The 18,523-nt window shown below is 41.6% G+C and overlaps 1 protein-coding gene across 2 annotated transcripts; it reads left to right on the top strand.

Annotated features, from left to right (window-relative positions):
• Window positions 1-2,672: 2,672 nt before the first annotated feature.
• On the top strand, window positions 2,673-18,098 carry LOC135542049 (protein PHTF2-like). Of its 2 annotated transcripts, none has more exons than XM_064968658.1 (18): window positions 2,673-2,968; window positions 3,279-3,349; window positions 3,575-3,688; window positions 5,375-5,431; window positions 5,516-5,585; window positions 5,694-5,852; window positions 6,044-6,218; window positions 6,337-6,445; window positions 10,717-10,872; window positions 10,960-11,199; window positions 11,285-11,413; window positions 11,619-11,888; window positions 12,534-12,665; window positions 12,796-12,882; window positions 13,054-13,209; window positions 14,663-14,758; window positions 14,891-15,016; window positions 15,737-18,098. In XM_064968658.1, exons 3-18 carry the CDS (start codon window positions 3,659-3,661, stop codon window positions 15,755-15,757), a joined length of 2,013 nt encoding a protein of 670 aa, XP_064824730.1. In that variant the 5' UTR covers window positions 2,673-2,968; window positions 3,279-3,349; window positions 3,575-3,658; the 3' UTR covers window positions 15,758-18,098. The 2 variants fall into 2 exon arrangements, with proteins under 2 accessions (XP_064824730.1, XP_064824729.1); XM_064968657.1 differs by having other exon boundaries at window positions 3,276-3,349.
• The last annotated feature ends 425 nt before the right edge of the window (window positions 18,099-18,523 follow it).

The following is an 18,523-nucleotide window of genomic DNA, read 5'->3' as shown; positions in this document are numbered from 1 at the left end:
AACATGTAATTAGGACTGAGGACAGAATGACACCAAATAAAAGGAAATTGAGGTCTCAAGAAGTATCTATATGTCAAGTTATTATGCAAAGAAAGCATTCGAATGGGGACAAAACCCTTTAATGCTCAATGTATTCCCAGCCATAATTATCAATTTAAATTCTCATAGATTAGGCATACTGTTCTATTTCGTTCTTTTTCTTTTTTTCTTTGAATCGCTTTCTGCTACAGCCCAGGTAAGGACTAACAACAAGCCTACAGTGCCCCCCTCTGGAGAATGATGTGACAAGACAAGTGTATAATTTTTGCCATTCAAAAAGGTCTGACATTGGGAGTAAAATAGTTACCCCAAACTGAAAAATGAAGTATGAGCAATGTGTGTTTGTTTTACTTTGTGATTGATGTTTTATAATGAGATGCATAACAAGTCAGATAGACTTGCGCTTGTTTGATGTCATTGATGTGAAACACGCCTCACTGTCACGCTGGCTCCTCTGTCGGAGATAAAAGTGCCGAAGCAAAGACCTTGGTCCATAAAAACAGACTGGAATTCCACTGAAAGGTATCTTTACTCCTGGGAGAGTATACTTATTTAGATGTTCAACAGTCGTCTGTAGTTTTTGACAACCTGTTTGAGGCATTGAAATGAAAAATAAATCTATAAAGAAATTCGAAAGGGGAAAAAACAAGTCCAGTCTTTGGAGGAAACTTATTAAAACCCCTCTGCTTACTATGTAGAATACATGATAGAATCCCTAGAGAAGAACATGCATGAGCTTGTGCTCTAATTAGTCCTGTACTCATGTCAACATATTGATACTAACATGGGGAAATTACACCACTTCAGATTATTGATCTCATAGTGGTTTGAAAATGAGTAGCAAGTGAAATTCAAATGTCACCTTAGCCTATATCAAGGATCCTTCAGCATGAGTTGACTTTATTCCAAGTTTGACTTATAGTTAAGGGTGTTGTCTAAAATACACTGTTATGTCTTAAGCACAGCTAAACCACGACATTACCATCTTTCATTCATATGTTGAGAATGGAGCAGCGCTGGGTTAGAAACGTACACTGTCAGGATTGTTACTCCCCACTGTGCAGCAGAGGTTTTGTGAAACAGGATGATTGTTCCTGTAGGTTAATAAAGAAGTGTGAAGAGTGGAAATCAAAATAGAAGGCTACTTTCCCAGTGCTCCGATTTAGACTAAACATGTGTTATTGCTAGATAATGACCATTGCTGCTGTGCCCCTGGCGACATACTCCCAGGACAGGAGAGAACAGAAGTGAGCAGTGCAAGGCGCCAGCTGTGCACGTTGAATGACTTAATCAAGCTGCTTTTACATCAACAATAACAAAAAACACTGCTGGGTTATGGGTGCACTAATAATGAATATTACCCCATTGAACAGACCATCCTAAAACATGACTGTTTGTTGCGTTATGCCATAGATTTTTTAATTTAGGTTTCTGTTGAATATGGCCATTATTGACATTAATGCTGTCATCTGAAAAGAAAAAAAACTCTTACTCAAGTTTTACATTTTGTAGTAAGTCTTAGGTGGGGTGAAGTGAGTGTTCTAATGTTGTGCCCTAATAATCCCTACAGAGTACAACATGCTTTATACTGAAATTAACCACACTGAATGACCAATACTGTGTTCACGTTTCTTTATTAATAGTCACAGGTAAGGATATGCTTTCTGCAATCATTGTCCAATAATTTAGAGAGTGCAAGGTGGTCATTTTTCCCTACTGCATCGCCCGGGCCCTGTCCACTTTCATCACTTGTATGCTCAGCGTGTTCCAGGTGGTGACCATCGCCCCTGCAGCTTTGTCCAGGCTTAAGTCCTGTCTTCCCAGCCTCATTGTGCCCACCTTAGCACGGCTGTGGGTCCTCAACATGGATGCATCACAGCAAGAATTTTCTCTATTGGCCCGCGCAATGGCACCATGCCTGCCTTCACCCTGAATGTTATATTCTTCCGCATAGACAATGTCATCTGGATTTACATGCTGATGGTAGCCAAGTTGTCTCCAATGGTGGCTGACAAGAGGGTCTTCTTCTCCTCCTGTTATGCCTCTCTCAGTCCCATCTTCATCATCAGCTACAATAAGAAGGTCAAGAGCAAGTTGGTGTGTGCTGCAGCTGACCAGGAACAACCATCAGCCGACACCCAGGACTTCAGTGACAATATCTCAAATGTAACCCAAGCTCTGGATAAACGTTATTTCCTTCTGGGGCTATTATACCACATGGATGGTCCTCTTGTGATTATGTTGTGTAATTATGCCTGTGTAGTCTACTTGTTATAGCCATTCTATTTATTTGTGTAAATCATTTCAGTTTTCAGGATTTTAGATTTAACTAATTTTAGATTTAACTAATTTAACTAGTGTGGCATGGGGTTTGAAACAGTAAGGGATTTATCATTCTATTGGACAAGCAGGAACTGTGAGGATAGACGACAAATACAGTACAATATAATAATGGTGGCAAAAAATGTAAATAGTTATAAGTAATGCTATGGAAATCAACATGATGTAAAAATCTTTATTTTACTATGCATTGATATTTATTCTACAAGTCTAGAGTGGTAAGGCCTACACTCTAGCCGAGCTGTAACAAGTTATTTATTATAATGTGGATTTTCCACAGACCACACGCGGCACAGATTTGACAGTTCTGAAAATTGTCAACAAGCAGGCTGAAATGAATCGGATTAACCCGGAAAAAAAATAATCGCAAGAGCCATGTCGGTGTGCATTCTTATGAATTCGACTTGAAATGCAACTGACAACGAAGTTTGCATTTGGAAAATCGTTTAAATAACTGAAATAAATAATAATTGCTCATAAATCTTTGTGATTCCCGCAGTCGAGATGCTGCTAGCTGGCTAGTTTATCCCGTCGAGCTGCGCGCCACTCCTGGGCTGAAGAAAAGCTGGCGAGCTAACTTTGCTTAATGGTAGCTAGCTAGCTTCTATTGCTAATATAGCACTACTGTACTGGTTTCTAGATTAGCTAAATGTGCCGCGAATCTGTTTACCTATTTTGAATGGTGGCAAATGTAGAAGTTGAAACGTGTTTTGTTCGAGTTGAAAAGTATAGCCTAGCTGAGGTTGCTTGAATGATGATGATGATGATGATGGCGAGGCAGAGCTAGCTAGTTTGCAATCCTACAACGTTACTGCGCCACCCCACTTGATACTGCTCCTGGATGATGGTTCTAAGAGGAATGATTGATCTTTTAATGTTTTTGGAATGATCTCTAGTAGAGTTTCACCCGAATACAGTAGGACCATTGTATCACCTATCTTCAACCACATTATTATCCTTTGGCTTTGGGGTAAGTTTTAGTCAGTTGACTTTCTGTAGCCTATACAGCTAACAGTAGTTTTGTATTGAGTATAACAAATGTACATGCAGCACAATTAAAAACAGTAAACTACAGTTATCAGTGATTATTTCTGGTATTGAGTGAACATGATATGTGTGAATGCCCTGTGTACTCCACGATGGCTTTGTTTTTGCTTTATCTCTAATGTTCTTTCCTTTCCTTTGTTTTGACAAGCCTGGGTTGCAGTCAGATCTTATCTGCCACTGTGGCCCCTGCAAAATGACCTGACACAATCTTCATCACAGACATAAAACAACAATGGCAAGAATAGCTTGGTATCAAGAGAAGGTAAGGGCCTCTTTACACTACACTACTTTGACAACACAAGCTAGGTCCAGGAGAGATAATTGTGTAGTGTAAAGAGACAGATCTAGATTCAAATCTCTTTAAGAGATGTCTCCCACATTACCACAACCGGCTGTGATTTGAGAGTCCCATAGGGCGGAGCACAATTGGCCAGACTCATCCAGGTTTGGCCGGTGTAGGCCGTCATTGTAAATAAGAATGTGTTCTTAACTGACTTGCCTAAATAAAACCTCCGGAGGTATGTAAAACCAGTAGATGATATGCCATGTTCAAAACATCGGAACTGGTAACTCGGAAATCTCAGACTTTTGACTTGAGTGCGTTCAAGACAACTGGGAACTCAAAAAAAAAACTTGCTCCGACTGAGGAAAAATCCTTTTGAACAGTCATCCAACTCGGAATTCCAACTCGGGAACTTGGGCCTCTTTCTAGAGCTCCGACTTTCCCATCTGTAGATCATGACGTCATGATTTGACCTCGTATTATTCTGAGTTACCAGTTGTCTTGAATGCACCAATAGTGATAGCGCTGACGTCATCCACGTATTCCTATGGAAAACTCCCAATGGTGCCTGAAGTATTTGAATTTGAAGCTTGCCATATTGGCAAAGATATTTATAACTAACCTAAGATGGTTCATCTGTGTTGTTTACAGTGGGCGCAAATGAAGCATAGTGGGCAGATAAAGCAAGGGGGTGGGCAAAGCCAAGCATGAGTTAGCGAGATCCTGTTCGCTCGTTGTAGCATATATTGGCATATTTCCATTTGGGAACGCTTCCTCTGTGAAGTGCGCGTGTGCACAAACTCAATTCAACCTTGCACTTTTTCTAAACAATGCCATTTTTTTAAAAGTTTGGCAAAATGTCAAGTTTATAACGCTCAATGGGGAATTCAAACTTACACCGCAAGTGGCAGTAGATGTCAGGAACTCGCCGCCTTACCACTGTGAGCTAACTGTGCAGAGATGTATTTTCTCACGATGCACATTATTTTATTATCAGAGTGCCAGTGGACTTCTAGTAAGTATGCTTTAGTGAGAATGTGGTGGGATCAGGTACAACTATGTTTACCCAACCCCAAAATTAATATTCATGAGATATTCCCCCCGCCCACAACATCTCACCTGAATTAATATTTGTTAAATTTGAACAGGTCGGGCAAAGGCTGAAATTGGGGTTGAGAGTTACCCTTTAAGAAAAAGTCTCCCACACCACATGTCCCTGCCCGAATTACCGTAATTGCCTTAATACAAGTACACAGCTTTCTTGCTCTGTTAGACAAATTGAAAATGAAAGGCTTTTAAAATATCCATATATGTGTGAATCATTGCATTAATCAAGTGTGCAACACTATGTGCAATATGGTTTAGATGAGAAGCTCCCATATAGTTTCAATTTCTAGCCTTATTTTGAATGTCTAAATACTATGGTATTTACGATATGCTAATAGTTGCACTCACATGATGCAGGAATGTGGCTTTGGCAACACTCCATCCCAGGCTGGTGTAAATAGAAAAGTTGCAAATCTGATGTTGAAGAGAGATCTCATTAGACATATTTTACTAATGTAAATGGCCCCTAAGACATGCTAGACTTACTGACAATGTAATGAGGGTCTAAAATCTCCTACATGAGATGATACAAACTGAAGTGTGTGCATGTGTCAACAGATTGGTGCCTATGATCAGCAGGTCTGGGAGAAATCTCTGGAGCAAGCAGAATTTAATGTAAGTTCATGACATTTGGCCTAATTATGCACACAATTCTTATATGATCAACATTTGTCACTAAAATAAGTGTCACCCCCACAGGGTATTGACAGTAAACCAAAGAGGTCTGGCCACATCAAGACAGACCTCATTGATGTTGACTTAGTAAGAGGTGAGTATCCATTTATTACAAGGTGTTATATCTTATATCTTACACAATGTCGCTTATTGGATGGATATGGTGCATGCAACGCTATTGATTGGCTCTCTTCTATTCCAGGATCCACATTCAGCAAGGCCAAGCCAGATAGTCCATGGACAGCATTGACTCGTAAGGGTCTGGTCAGGGTGCTCCTCTTCCCCTTCTTTTTCCAATGGTGGATCCAGGTGACCTCCAGGTCCATCTCTACCTGTATCCTGGTGCTCTACTTGATGCAAGGTAAACTCGCATCTCACATTAACATTGCTTTAGGCATGGGTCAGATCATGCTTGTTGTCTACTGTTAAGAAGTCATGCGATATACTATTTATCGACTTAAAGTAAATAAGTCTGTCATTCACTAACTCTCTAAAGAGCAGGTTTCTAACATTTTTGGGTGGCCTGTTAACTTAATGGCTTTCTCTCTGCAGTGGCAGCATCAGTGTTGTACATGGAAGTTCCTGCAGCCAGTGCTAGTGAGCTATTTGGGCCCATGTGTCTGATGTTGTTGCTGGGGACAGTGCACTGCCAGATAGTGTCCACTGAGTCCAACCGGAGCCCCTCAGACAGCCCTGTGAGCAGCACCAGCCCTGCACGAAGGAGGAGGTTGGGCTCTTATAGGATGTAACACACACACACTGCTGTGTGCTCACCCTTTTATACACTCTTGCAAACTGCTCTCACACTGTATAACATGTTCCCTCATTTCTCAACATTCATTCAGGCCAAGGAAGGGTAGAGGATTGAAGAGAACAGAAGGACAGGGGAACGATGGGGACACTGAGCTGCTGCTGGAGGAAAATCAGAGGTTGTACAGATCAGAGGAGAGAAGGGTAAGGCCATACAGACAATGACCAGATCCTCTACCTGAACATAGAGCAATAATTCATGTTTGTGAGTCAAGCAGTCGTTAACCCTTTACACTCTAGGAATTGGCCTATATGGATGGGGCTAAATTGAATTGTTTCTTACAGAAGAAATATGAAATGTATAACCATGGAAGCAATAGAAAGGGAATCGTTTGGAGATAATGGGACAATTATTACACCAAAGTTGAGGACACAACAGTTCACCTGACACAAGACTGAATCCAAACATTACACTGATTTTATGTGCATTTTACATTTACTGTACTTTTCGCCACATTTGTTGATAGGGAGGTCTGAAAATACTCTTGATACATTCAGTAACATGATAAGAATATTCCTGCAAAATGTGTGGTAGGTGCAACATAAGACAACAAAAATGACAAGGGTTTGAATGAGAGGACTAACTGGTGTCTCCAAGTGGTCACACACCTCTCCAAAGTTCCTCAATTTTAATGCACTTTTATGACTCAAAGAAGATTCTTCAACTACAAGGTGCTTTTTTGAGCTCTCCTAGCTGTGCCGTTGAGGAACTAGAACAAGCACACTTGTAGTTGTTTTGTTTGGAGCACAACGCTGCATCCCTGCCATCACACAATCACTGTTGTTGTTTCATGCAATACAAAAACGGACCATTTATAAATCGCAGTCTGGTTCAGTTGGGCATCATTTCAAAACGTGTTTTATTGCCAACGTGACTAGCTAAGTTGTAAAATACGATCTTACAGTGTTAAACTTTCACAAGGAATTTCAGAGAAATAGATCGTAATTTTGGTCCCCATAGAAAGGAGTAATGAGTGCATTCAGGTGCATCTCTTCACAATAGACAAACAGGCTCATTCTGTTCAGAACAATCCGGGGTATGACGCCATGTCATCTTGTAACTGAACATCAAACATAGTGATCATAAACGTTGACACTGTATTAGGGCTGACCCCATTTAGTCGACTGGTCGATTGTTTGGTCGATAGGGTGTTGGTCGACCGAGATTTCTTAAGTCGAGAGTTTGCAATTGTATTTTTTTCAATGTGCACAAAACACCTGTCTAATTCATGCCTGTCTCAGTTGACTAATCCACTGCGGTGGTCGCACGGATGGCACAATCCATCATTCTAAGACGTGATACTGAAATTGTATATGATTATGTAAGAATAATGGAGCCACACTAATAAATCTAATTTTAGTCCTGTCCAAATCTGCCATGTCAATAATTTGTACATGACAGGAAAGTAACAATTCCAGCCACAATAACCGACTGTTTTTTGGTGAACTCCAAGGTCCTCTGACAATACTAGTCCCGTGCAAATCGGCATCCCTGTGTTTTGAGAGAAATGTTTTGAGTTTGACAGGTGTTGCTCACGGTGTGAGCAAGAAAACAATAACTGTGCATAGGCTAAAAATGAAGGGCCTACATGTATCAACGTTCACAGTGAATGCTTTTGTTCATATGTTTTGTGCGTATGAATTGAATATTGCCAAATGCACCTGTGAAAAATATTGCACCTATTTAATGTAACCCTTGTGGTTAATAGATCGCAAAGCAGCATACAACTGACCTAAAATTTTGAGAATGATAAGTTCACTTCTACATCCATAGCCTTAAAATACATCTACAATGCAAGTGAACTGTTAGGTCTACTGCAGATCTCTAAAATATCCTAATGATTATCACACTTCCTCAATTCAAATATTATGGCGACACTGTTATCACCTGGACTTGTTGAAATATCATTGTGTAGAAAAGAAACACTCCAGGCTTCCGTCATAACTGTCAATTTTTTTTGAAAATAATAAAAAATTACAGGGGGCAGTTTGGAAAAAATGTATCCCGTCCTAATCGTCCCCTGGAATAACAGACATTCTGGGGTAATTATTACATAACCAACGTTCTCTAGTAATACTAGTCCTGTGCGAAATAGGGCTTAACCTAATTGTCTAAGAAAATTTAGGAGCCAGCAAACCCCAACTTAATTAGGTCTATAATCAACAGCCTAACTGTTAAATGTGCCAGGCTTTATACATCATCCATATACAGGATGAGACCCAGATGCAGACCGTTCGAATTACAGATGTTTATTTACAAAACAGGGGGCAGGCAGTTGACAGGTCAAGGGCAGGCAGAGGTTGGTAATCCAGGGCAGAGTCAGACTGGTACAGAACAGCAGGCGGGTTCAGGGCAGGCAGAGTAGCCAAAACTGGAAAAACTAGAAAAGGGCTAGAGAGAAAAGTGAGTATGGAAAAACATGCTGGTAGGCTTGATGAGACCAGACAAACTGGCAACAGACAAACTGAAAACTTGGGTATAAATGCACAGGGGATAATGGGGAAAATGAGCAACACCTGGAGGGGAGTGGAGACAAGCACAAGACAGGTGAAACGGATCAGGGTGTGACAGTACCAGTCAAACGTTTGGACACACCTACTCATTCAAGGGTTTTTCTTTATTTTTACTGTTTTCAACATTGTAGAATAATAGTGAAGACATCAAAACTATGAACTTACACATATGGAATCATATAGTAACCGACAAATGTCAAAATACATTTTATATTAGAGATTCTTCAAAGTAGCCACCGTTTGCCTTGATGACAGCTTTACACACTCTTGGCATTCTCTCAACCAGCTTCACCTTGAATGCTTTTCCAACAGTCTTGAAGGAGTTCCCACATATGCTGAGCACTTGTTGGCTGCTTTTCCTGCTTTTCCTTTCCAACTCATCCCAAACCATCTCAATTGGGTTGAGGTTGGGTGATTGTGGAGGCCAGGTCATCTGATGCAGCACTTCATCACTCTCCTTCTTGGTCAAATAGCCCTTACACACCTACTCTGTTTCACAACGTCACAACTGTTGTAACCAAAAATCTCCAATTTGGATTTACCAGACCAAAGGACAGATTTCCACCAGTCTAATGTCCATTGCTCGTGTTTCTTGGCCCAAGCAGGTCTCTTCTTATTATTGGTGTCCTTTAGTAGTGGTTTCTTTGCAGCAATTTGACCATGAAGGCCTGAAGGAGCACCAAGCCTCATACAACGGCAAAATGACGGATAAAGAAATTTCACCGATTTGGCTGTTTTTAATATTTGCTATGCCGTAATAAAGGCTTTACAATTGTTTCCCGTTAGAACAGACTGGTATTACTTATAATTTATTTAGTGTTGTTTACACTTCCAACAGGCAGAAAATTAACATTGTAAACTAACAGCACCTGTTTGTCACACACAATATCCATGCAGCTCTCACTCCTATACCCTCCTTTTTCTTGATTTCCTTCTTATTGTTATTATTACAATTATTATTATGATCATCTTTATAATAATAACTAATGTTGTTATCACTAGTAGGCTATGTAAAGTAGCCTTGTATACTCAGCCATCTAGTTGTAGGCCTAAGACTGTGTCCGGTTCAGTCTTAATACCGTAATTTACTTAGGCCTATATTTCAATACAGCCTACTGTATCAATCAGTCATGCTGTGTGATGGCATGAACAAATTAATGAGACATTCATGCTTTGAAATGCAATCAAGCATTTTAGTTTTAAAATTGAATAACAAAGGGAGCTTTGAATAATTAGCATATGCAATAAATAAACCGCAATTCACGAATGCATGCAACTGTTTTTAGTCTGCTGTAATAAAGACTTTGTATATCTTTTTTCCTTAGAACAAATTCTCTAGTACACTTATTAATTTACTGTTGTTTACACTGTTCCAAATGGTCAGAAAAAATATTGTAATCTAACAGCAATGTTTTGGCAATCCTAATACTCATGCAACACTTGCTTCTATACCCTCCTTTTTCTTGATCTCCAGTAGTTTACATAACTAAGTCAAATGTCTTCCACAGATCTGACTTCCCCTTTCCATCCTGAGCAACCAGTAAACATTTGCTCGTTTCGAGTTTCTTTTTCACGTTCTCTGCATCCATTTTGCTGTCGACATTACTGTGTTCGGAGTTTATAACCAATTTATTGATGTGATTATGATTTATTATTTTTATTATGATTTTTACCCGTAGAAGGTTCAAGCGTTTTCAGGGCTACCAGAGTTCCAAAAGTTCCTATTTTCATGTGTGTGGGGAATCTCAAAATGTATTTGTTACCTTTTGTGTTGCCTGAGCAAATTTGTCTAGCAGGTTGTAAGGCTGGGCGGGGCTTTGTCTGTGATTGACATTTTGGCTACCAAGGTGGTGTTGCTGTTTATCCTGCGGATTCTGTTGTTGATTGTGATGCTGTTCCAGAACAACCAGAGAAAGTCAGGCTTTGGGGCCTCTGACGAACTTTCAAGTGAGGAGGATGGGAAAGAAAAACTACCTACTGGTGTAGCTGGAACTATACCTGCCTCTGTCCTCAGGAAGAGACGCCTTCACTCCTTCTCTAACCCCTCATCACCTCAGGTAAACCTTAAGAGGCAGTGAGTCCTGCTCTGTTTATTGGAGCCAGAGTGAAAGGGGGACATTTAGTTTGACCTATTATTTGCACAGGAGGAAAGTAGTGGAGGTGCCATGGACACTAAGGTGAAACCTCATGAGGTGGAGCGCCTTAGGACCGAACTGGAGCGCCCGGCTTCTGACACAGATGACACAATATGGGAGGAGCTTCTTCAGGGGCCTGACACCGCCTCCACTGGCAGTAGTGACAGTGAGGGGGACGGGCGATACGGCCCTGGCCTGACCCTCCCCCCGTTCACCACTCTCAGCAGTGATGATGAGACCCTGCTGCAGGTGGGTCCGTCTACAAGGTCTCACTTTAATCACAGAAAGGGTATGTATATATATATATCGGCTCACCAGCTTTCTCTCCCCACAGGGCCATCTATCGTGGCTGCAGGCGTGCCACCCATCCAGAGACCGGGTCAGTGTCATCATCTGGGAGCAGGGGGAGTGCAAGAAAGCAGATATGTCAGTATTGGAGATCAGTGGGATCATCCTCACACGGGTACACCTCCTATGACCACTTCATTACACACTGATGCCTTTTTGGTAGAATTAACACACATCCAATACAGAGGGAATGCGGGTCTGTAATGCTTTAGGACTGGAAAGGGGTTCTTTCTGATTCTATTTATAGAAACACTATTAGGGCTGTGTACTCTGTGCTCCATGCCACTGTCCTCCTAAAAGAGGTAATTTCTTCTGTGTAGGTGAAGGTGGTGGAGCAAGGCATGGGTTACCTCGCCCTGGGGGGGTTGTTCACTGCCACACTGGCACTGCTTCCTTTTGTCTTCCGCCTGGCACAACAGCTGGACATGAAGCGCCTGAGCTCCCTGTCCCTGGTAGAGCTGGCTGTCATGGTGGTGGGGCCGCCCAACACCCAGATCTACGCCTTCTTCTTCATCACCACCGTGGAGAGGCTTTGCCTCACCGGACTCTTCTTCTTCATGATGTGTGTGGCAGAGAGGACCTACAAACAGGTCAGCATGTTAGTGTTAAAGGAATTCTAAATTCCTTTGTATTGTTTCCCAATCAGAATTAAATTACTCTGTCAATACATTCTATGGGATTGTAAGACCCATATTTTTATAAGAATGGACGGCGCCCCGGTCTTAAAAGTCAGGTAACAGCATTTAATTCAAGAGAGTACTGGTATATACACATTTTTCCACAGGTTATAAACTGAAAATGACGTCAGCGTTTTCTAAATGGTCTATCTCTTCATGACACCGGTAGAGAGGCCCTATAGTTCTTGAGCCTTCCCTCCTCGCCTGTAGCCAAGGTCAGTCCGTGTAGATAAGCATTCTAGACAGTCTGGAGATAGTCCGTCCCTGCCATCTGGAGATAGTTCATTCATTTGTACCAAGGCACTGTTCTAAACTCCTGACTATATTATATACAATTGGGAATGGGAGCAAGAGAGAAAATTCATATATGTACAGTACATAATAGCATTTGGACTAGTCAGTCCTGATTGAAATGTATACATAATTAGTCATCATTGATAAAAAAATTCCCTTAACAGTTAGTCCCAGTGTACTGTAGTAGACATACTACTACAAAACAAACATGCTGGAAATGGTGTGGTTGACATATGTTTTTGCGTGGTTCTCTTTCAACAACAGCGGCTTGTTTTCGCCAAACTCTTCAACCACATCACCTCAGCACGAAAGGCTAAGAAGTGGGAAATCCCCCATTTCAGGCTGAAGAATGTGCAGAACATAAAGATGTGGCTGTCGCTCCGCTCCTTCCTCAAGGTCTGACTTACTCTCACTACTCCTATGACTTTTTTAGGTATACTTCAGTCTATGGCTTTGACCAATAGGGGGTGATTAATGTCTTCCCCTCATTGATTAATGTCTTACCCTTTTTTCCCGTTCATCACAGAGACGTGGGCCCCAGCGTTCCGTTGATGTCATCGTCTCCTCCATCTTCCTCCTGGCCCTATCCATCGCCTTCATCTTGTGTACACAGGTCAGACATATCTATAAGGAAGAGTGTCTGTATCTCTGATAAATACACAGGATTCCAGGAAACACCATGATTTACCTTCCCCTTGTTATGAATGGGCATTGGTGAAGGTCCAACCTGTAGAAACTCAATCGATAAAAGATTGAGTACTCTTTTTCTATCTCTTACTCCCAGCTCCTGAACAGTCACCACACCTTCCTGGACTCTGAGACCAACTGGGAGCTCATGGTGTGGGGTTCCTCTCTCATCCTCTTCCTGCTCCGCCTGGCCACCTTGGGCTCCGAGACCAACTGTAAATACAGCAACGTGTCAGTGCTGCTGACGGAACAGGTGAGGCTCCTTCCCTCCCTACTCCTGTTCTGAGCATCTGAGATTTACTATGCAATCTGATACACGTCAAATCAGTTTTCTTGATCTTCTGATCTTGTGTGAAGATAATGTTTTATACACTGATCTTTACAGGAAACCTTCTGATCGTAATAGTTTGCTGAGGGCTGATAGTTGTCACCCACTTCCCTTGAAAAACAGTTTGCCCTACAGCCAATTCTGTCGAATCAAAAGAATTTGCAAAAAACAGTCCGATTTTGACAGAAATATGGCTGAGACGCAAAGAAAGTTCAAGGAGAGGGGCTACAAGAATGATCAGATTAATATTGCCATTGAGAAAATTCAAAACAAAACGAGACATGACCTTTTTCAAGGTAAATCTCGCAAAAAGACGCATTCTTGCATTCTAACTACCCGTTATTCAAAGTGCTCTGAACAAATTAAGGGAATTGTTCACAAACATTGGCACATCCTAAAATCCGATGATAGTCTTGGTAATGTGTTTTCGGACCTTCCCTTGGTTGTATTCTCGCGGGGCAGAAATCTCAGAGACCAATTGGTAAACTCTGATTTACCACCCCAAGATATTCCTGAGCAACGTCTATTTGCGCCCCTACTGGATGGAAATTACAAATGTAATGGCTGTGCTCAATGCAATGGCACTTATAAATGTAGATCCTTCAAACACCCACAAACAGGGAAATCGATCCCAATAAAAGGTGTTATTACGTGCTCCACTAAGGCAGTTATTTATCTTATAACTTGTCCTTGTGGTAAAAATTATGTAGGTAAAACAAAGCGCGAATTAAAAGTACGTATCTCAGAGCACCGTAGCACCATTAGGTGTAAAAACTTGACTTATCCAGTTGCGGCCCACTTCTTGGAGGCAGGCCACTCGATTTCGTCACTGCGTTATATTGGCATCGAACATGTCACCCTCCCTAGGAGAGGGGGTGACCTTGATAATTTATTGTTAAAACGAGAGGCTGCCTGGATCTTTAATTTAAAGACCCTTGCGCCCTTCGGTCTCAACGTAGACTTTGATCTGAAGCCATTCTTGTGATTATTGTGATTTTGCCATTGTAATTGTTTGTAAACTTGTATAGTCAAATGAATCTATGATCGTATGCTATCCATTTGTTTGTATGCTGTTCTTTGTATGACATTTTAATATTTGATTATTAACCAATGATATTAGGCCACTCCTGGCCATGATTACAGACACCTGTGTCCTTTGACACTATATAAACGAGTCATCCCGCAGTGTTTGTGATTATACCCTGATGAAGACAGCTTGGCTGTCGAAACGTTGGTATTAAATTTTTGCATCTGAGCTCCAAGAGTGTGCGGCTCTCTTTTATTTTTATTTTCGAGGCTCCCTACAACACACACACACGTGCACACACAGACAGACCACTTTAATACTTTCAGTAATGCATCTCCTCAATTCTTTCAGATCAACTTGTATCTTAAGATGGAAAAGAAGCCCAACAAGAAAGAAATGTTGAACATAGTGAACAATGTTCTGAAGCTTGCAACAAAATTAATGAAAGTAAGCATGTCTTTAAACTTTAGCCACATTATGAATATTTGGATTTAGTCTCGTCTTCTGGGCTGGTGGTAGTTTATTCAGCATAACGTGCAGTGAAAGCATCTCTAACTTTTCATACCAACCGTTTTACAGGAGCTTGACACCCCCTTCCGACTGCTGGGTCTGACTGTGAACCCTCTAATCTACAACATCACACGTGTGGTCATCCTGTCTGCAGTCTCCGCTGTGATCAGCGATCTGCTCGGCTTCAACATCAGAGTGAGTGGAGACACTTCTAATACCACAGTGCTGTAGCAGAACACTGATATGTGGTGGAGCACAATTGGCCCAGCGTCGTCTGGTTTTGGCCGGGGTAGGCCGTCATTGTAAAAAATAATTTGTTGGGAACCTCCCGGGTGGCGCAGTGGTTAATGGCGCTGTACTGCAGCACCAGCTGTGCCACCAGAGACTCTGGGTTCGTGCCCAGGCTCTGTCGTAACCGGCCGCGACCGGGAGGTCCGTGGGGCGACGCACAATTGGCCGAGCGTCGTCCGGGTTAGGGAGTGGTTGGTCGGTAGGGATGTCCTTGTCTCTCCTGTGGCAGGGCGGGCGCGGGTGCGCGCTAACCAAGGTTGCCAGGTGCACGGTGTTTCCTCTGAGACATTGGTGCGGCTGGCTTCCGGGTTGGATGCGCGTTGTGTTTTAGAAGCAGTGCGGCTTCGTTGGGTTGTGTATCGGAGGATGCATGACTTTCAACCTTCGTCTCTCCCGAGCCCGTACGGGAGTTTTAGCGATGAGACAAGATAGTAGCTACTAAAACAATTGGATACTATGAAATTGGGGTAAAATTCCCCCAAAATAAATAAATAATAATAATTTGTTCTTAATTGACTTGCCTCTGTCAGAGTGGTTTTCCTCCTAGTACATTTGTATTAACTTCCAAAAGTGAGTATATGTGATGTGTTTTTAAATGCACCCTCCTTGTTGTCTCTTCTACAGCTGTGGAAGATCAAGCCTTAATGCTAAACCACTAACTGTTGGACAATGGAGACTGCCAACTCCTACCATCCACAGCTTGCTATCTGTGCAAAGTGTGCAATTCTACTGAGTGATCGCCTATGCATCTCAGTGCCTTCCCTCCCAGGAACATTGAACTTTCAATCACACAATACCATTGTGGTCATACATAAGCATGAACGCTTGACAATGAATGATATACACATCCTTGACTACTACATCTGCTCCAGCAGTTCCAGTAACCCAGTGCCTGAATCTGGAATGTCCCTGGACCTGACCACTTCCTGGCTCTCACATGGAGAAACAGTAGCCAATGGGTGCCTTCTGAACACTGAGAAATTTGCTGGACATTTGAATGTAAACCATTTTAAGACATGGAGAAACTATGGAATAGGAAACGAAAATTAACTAATTCTTATAAAAGAATTGGACATTCCAGTGTGGTTTGATATGTACATGGAACAAAAATATAAACATGCAACATGCAACAATTTCAAAGATATTACTGAGTTACAGTTCATATAAGGAAATCAGTCAATTTAAATAAATTCATTAGGCCCTAATCTATGGATTTCACATGACTGGGAATAGAGATATGCATCTGTTGGTCACAGTTACCTTAAAAAAAAGGTTGGGGCGTGGATCAGAAAACCAGTCAGTATCAGGTGTGACCACCATTTGCCTCATGCAGCGTGACACATCTCCTTCGCATAAGAGTTGATCAGGCTGTTGATTGTGGCCTGTGGAATGTTGTCCCACTCCTCTTCAATGTCTGCGAAGTTGCTGGATATTGGCAGGAACTGGAACATGCTGCCGTACATTTCGATCCAGAGCATCCCAAACATGCTCAATGGGTGAAATGTCTGGTGAGTATGCAGGCCATGGAAGAACTGGGACATTTTTAGCTTCCAGGAATTGTGTACAAATCCTTGTGTCATGGGCCATGCATTATAACTCTGAAACACGAGGTGATGGCAGTGGATGAATGGCACGACAATGGGCCTCAGGATCTCATCACGGTATCTCTGTGCATTCAAATTGCCATTGATAATGTGCAATTGTGTTCGTTGTCCATAGCTTATACCTGCCCATACCATAACCCCACCGCCACCATGGATTTCACATGGATTTCTCTCTGTTCACAACGTTGACATCAGCAAGCAACTCACCCACACAATGGCATACACGCTGTCTGCCATCTGCCCGGTACAGTTTAAACCGGGATTCATCTGTGAAGAGTACACTTTCCCCGTGTGCTAGTGGCCATCGAAAGTGAGCATTTGCCCACTGAAGTTGGTTACAACGCCAAACTGCAATCAGGTCAAGACCCTGGTGAGGACGACGAGTTGTACAACTGATTGCATTCAACTAAAATGTCTTCCGCATTTAACCCAACCCCTCTGAATCAGCGCTTACGTAATACGGTTTCTGACAGTTTGTGCTGAAGTTCTTTGGTTGTGCAAACCCACAGTTTCATCAGCTGTCCGGGTGGCTAGTGTCAGACGATCCCGCAGGTGAAGGAAACTGGATGTGGAGGTCCTGGGCTGGTGTGGTAACACATGGTTTACAGTTGGGAGGCCGGTTGGATGTACTGCCAAATTCTCTAAAACGGCATTGGAGGCTTCTTATGGTAGAGGAAGGAACATTAAATTCTCTAGCACCAGCTCTGGTGGACTTTCCTGCAGTCTGCATGACATTTCTTGGTCTTTATATTGTCCCCAGCACAAGGTGTGTAATGATCATGCTGTTTAATCAGCTTCTTGATATGCCACACGTGTCAGGTGGATGGATTGTCTAGGTAAAGGAAAAATACTTACTAACAGGGATGTAAACAAATTTGAGAGAAATAAGCTTTTTGTGTTTTTTTAAATTTCAGATCATGAAACATGGGACCAACACGTTTGCATGTTGCGTTTATATTTTTGTTTAGCATACATGTACTCTCTCAATCACAGCTGTTAGATTATATAGAAGACTTTTTCAATGAAAAATGTATAGATTTTCAAAATGGATTACTGAACTAACTTAATTACGTATTTTCTTTTCAATAGGATATATTAAACTCTACTCTAAATGTATTTTGTGATATTTAAGGGATTTTAATATAGATTTTATGGGGGCTTTATTTATTTATGGGTTTTCAGTGTTTCATTACTGACATACAGTGCATTCAAAAGGTATTCACAGTCTTTGACCTTTTCCAAATGTTGTTGTGGAACAGCCTGAATTTAAAATGGTTTAAATTGAGATATTGTCACACTGGCCTACACACAATACCCCATACTGTCAAAGTGTAATTATGTTTGTAAACATTTTTACAAATTAACAAAAAATTTAAACACTGGACTGTCTTGAGTACATAAGTATTTAACCCTTTTGTTATGGCAAGCATAAATACAAGGGCACCTATTGATAGATGGGTAAAAACCAAATGAAAAGCAGGCATTGAATATCCCTTTGAGCATGGTGAAGTTATTGATTACACTTTGGATGGTGTATTAATACACCCAGTCACTACAAAGATACAGGTGTCTTCCTAACTCAGTTGCCTGAGAGGAAGGAAACCGCTCAGGGATTTCACCATAAGCCCAATGGTAACTTAAAACTGTAAGCGTTGAATGGCTGCGACAGGACAAAACTGAGGATGGATCAACAACATTGTTTTTTTTAGGATAAAAGAAATGGAATAGAGGCTATTTCAGTCTGCTTTCCACCAGACACTGGGAGACCAATTCACCCTTCAGCAGGACAATAACCTAAAGCACAAGG

Source organism: Oncorhynchus masou, chromosome 6 (assembly GCF_036934945.1).
Source record: "Oncorhynchus masou masou isolate Uvic2021 chromosome 6, UVic_Omas_1.1, whole genome shotgun sequence".
NCBI lineage: Eukaryota > Metazoa > Chordata > Actinopteri > Salmoniformes > Salmonidae > Oncorhynchus > Oncorhynchus masou.
The sequence above is the reverse complement of the archived record's forward strand: the minus strand, read 5'-3'. Positions and strand labels throughout refer to the sequence as shown.

Bases quoted from the DNA above. Each gene is read 5' to 3' on its own strand.
- LOC135542049 (XM_064968658.1), top strand. From the start codon at position 3,659: ATGGCAAGAATAGCTTGGTATCAAGAGAAG. The intron at 5,432-5,515 runs GTAAGTTCATGA...TCACCCCCACAG, and splicing joins TGGAGCAAGCAGAATTTAAT to GGTATTGACAGTAAACCAAA. The intron at 12,883-13,053 runs GTCAGACATATC...TCTTACTCCCAG, and splicing joins CCTTCATCTTGTGTACACAG to CTCCTGAACAGTCACCACAC.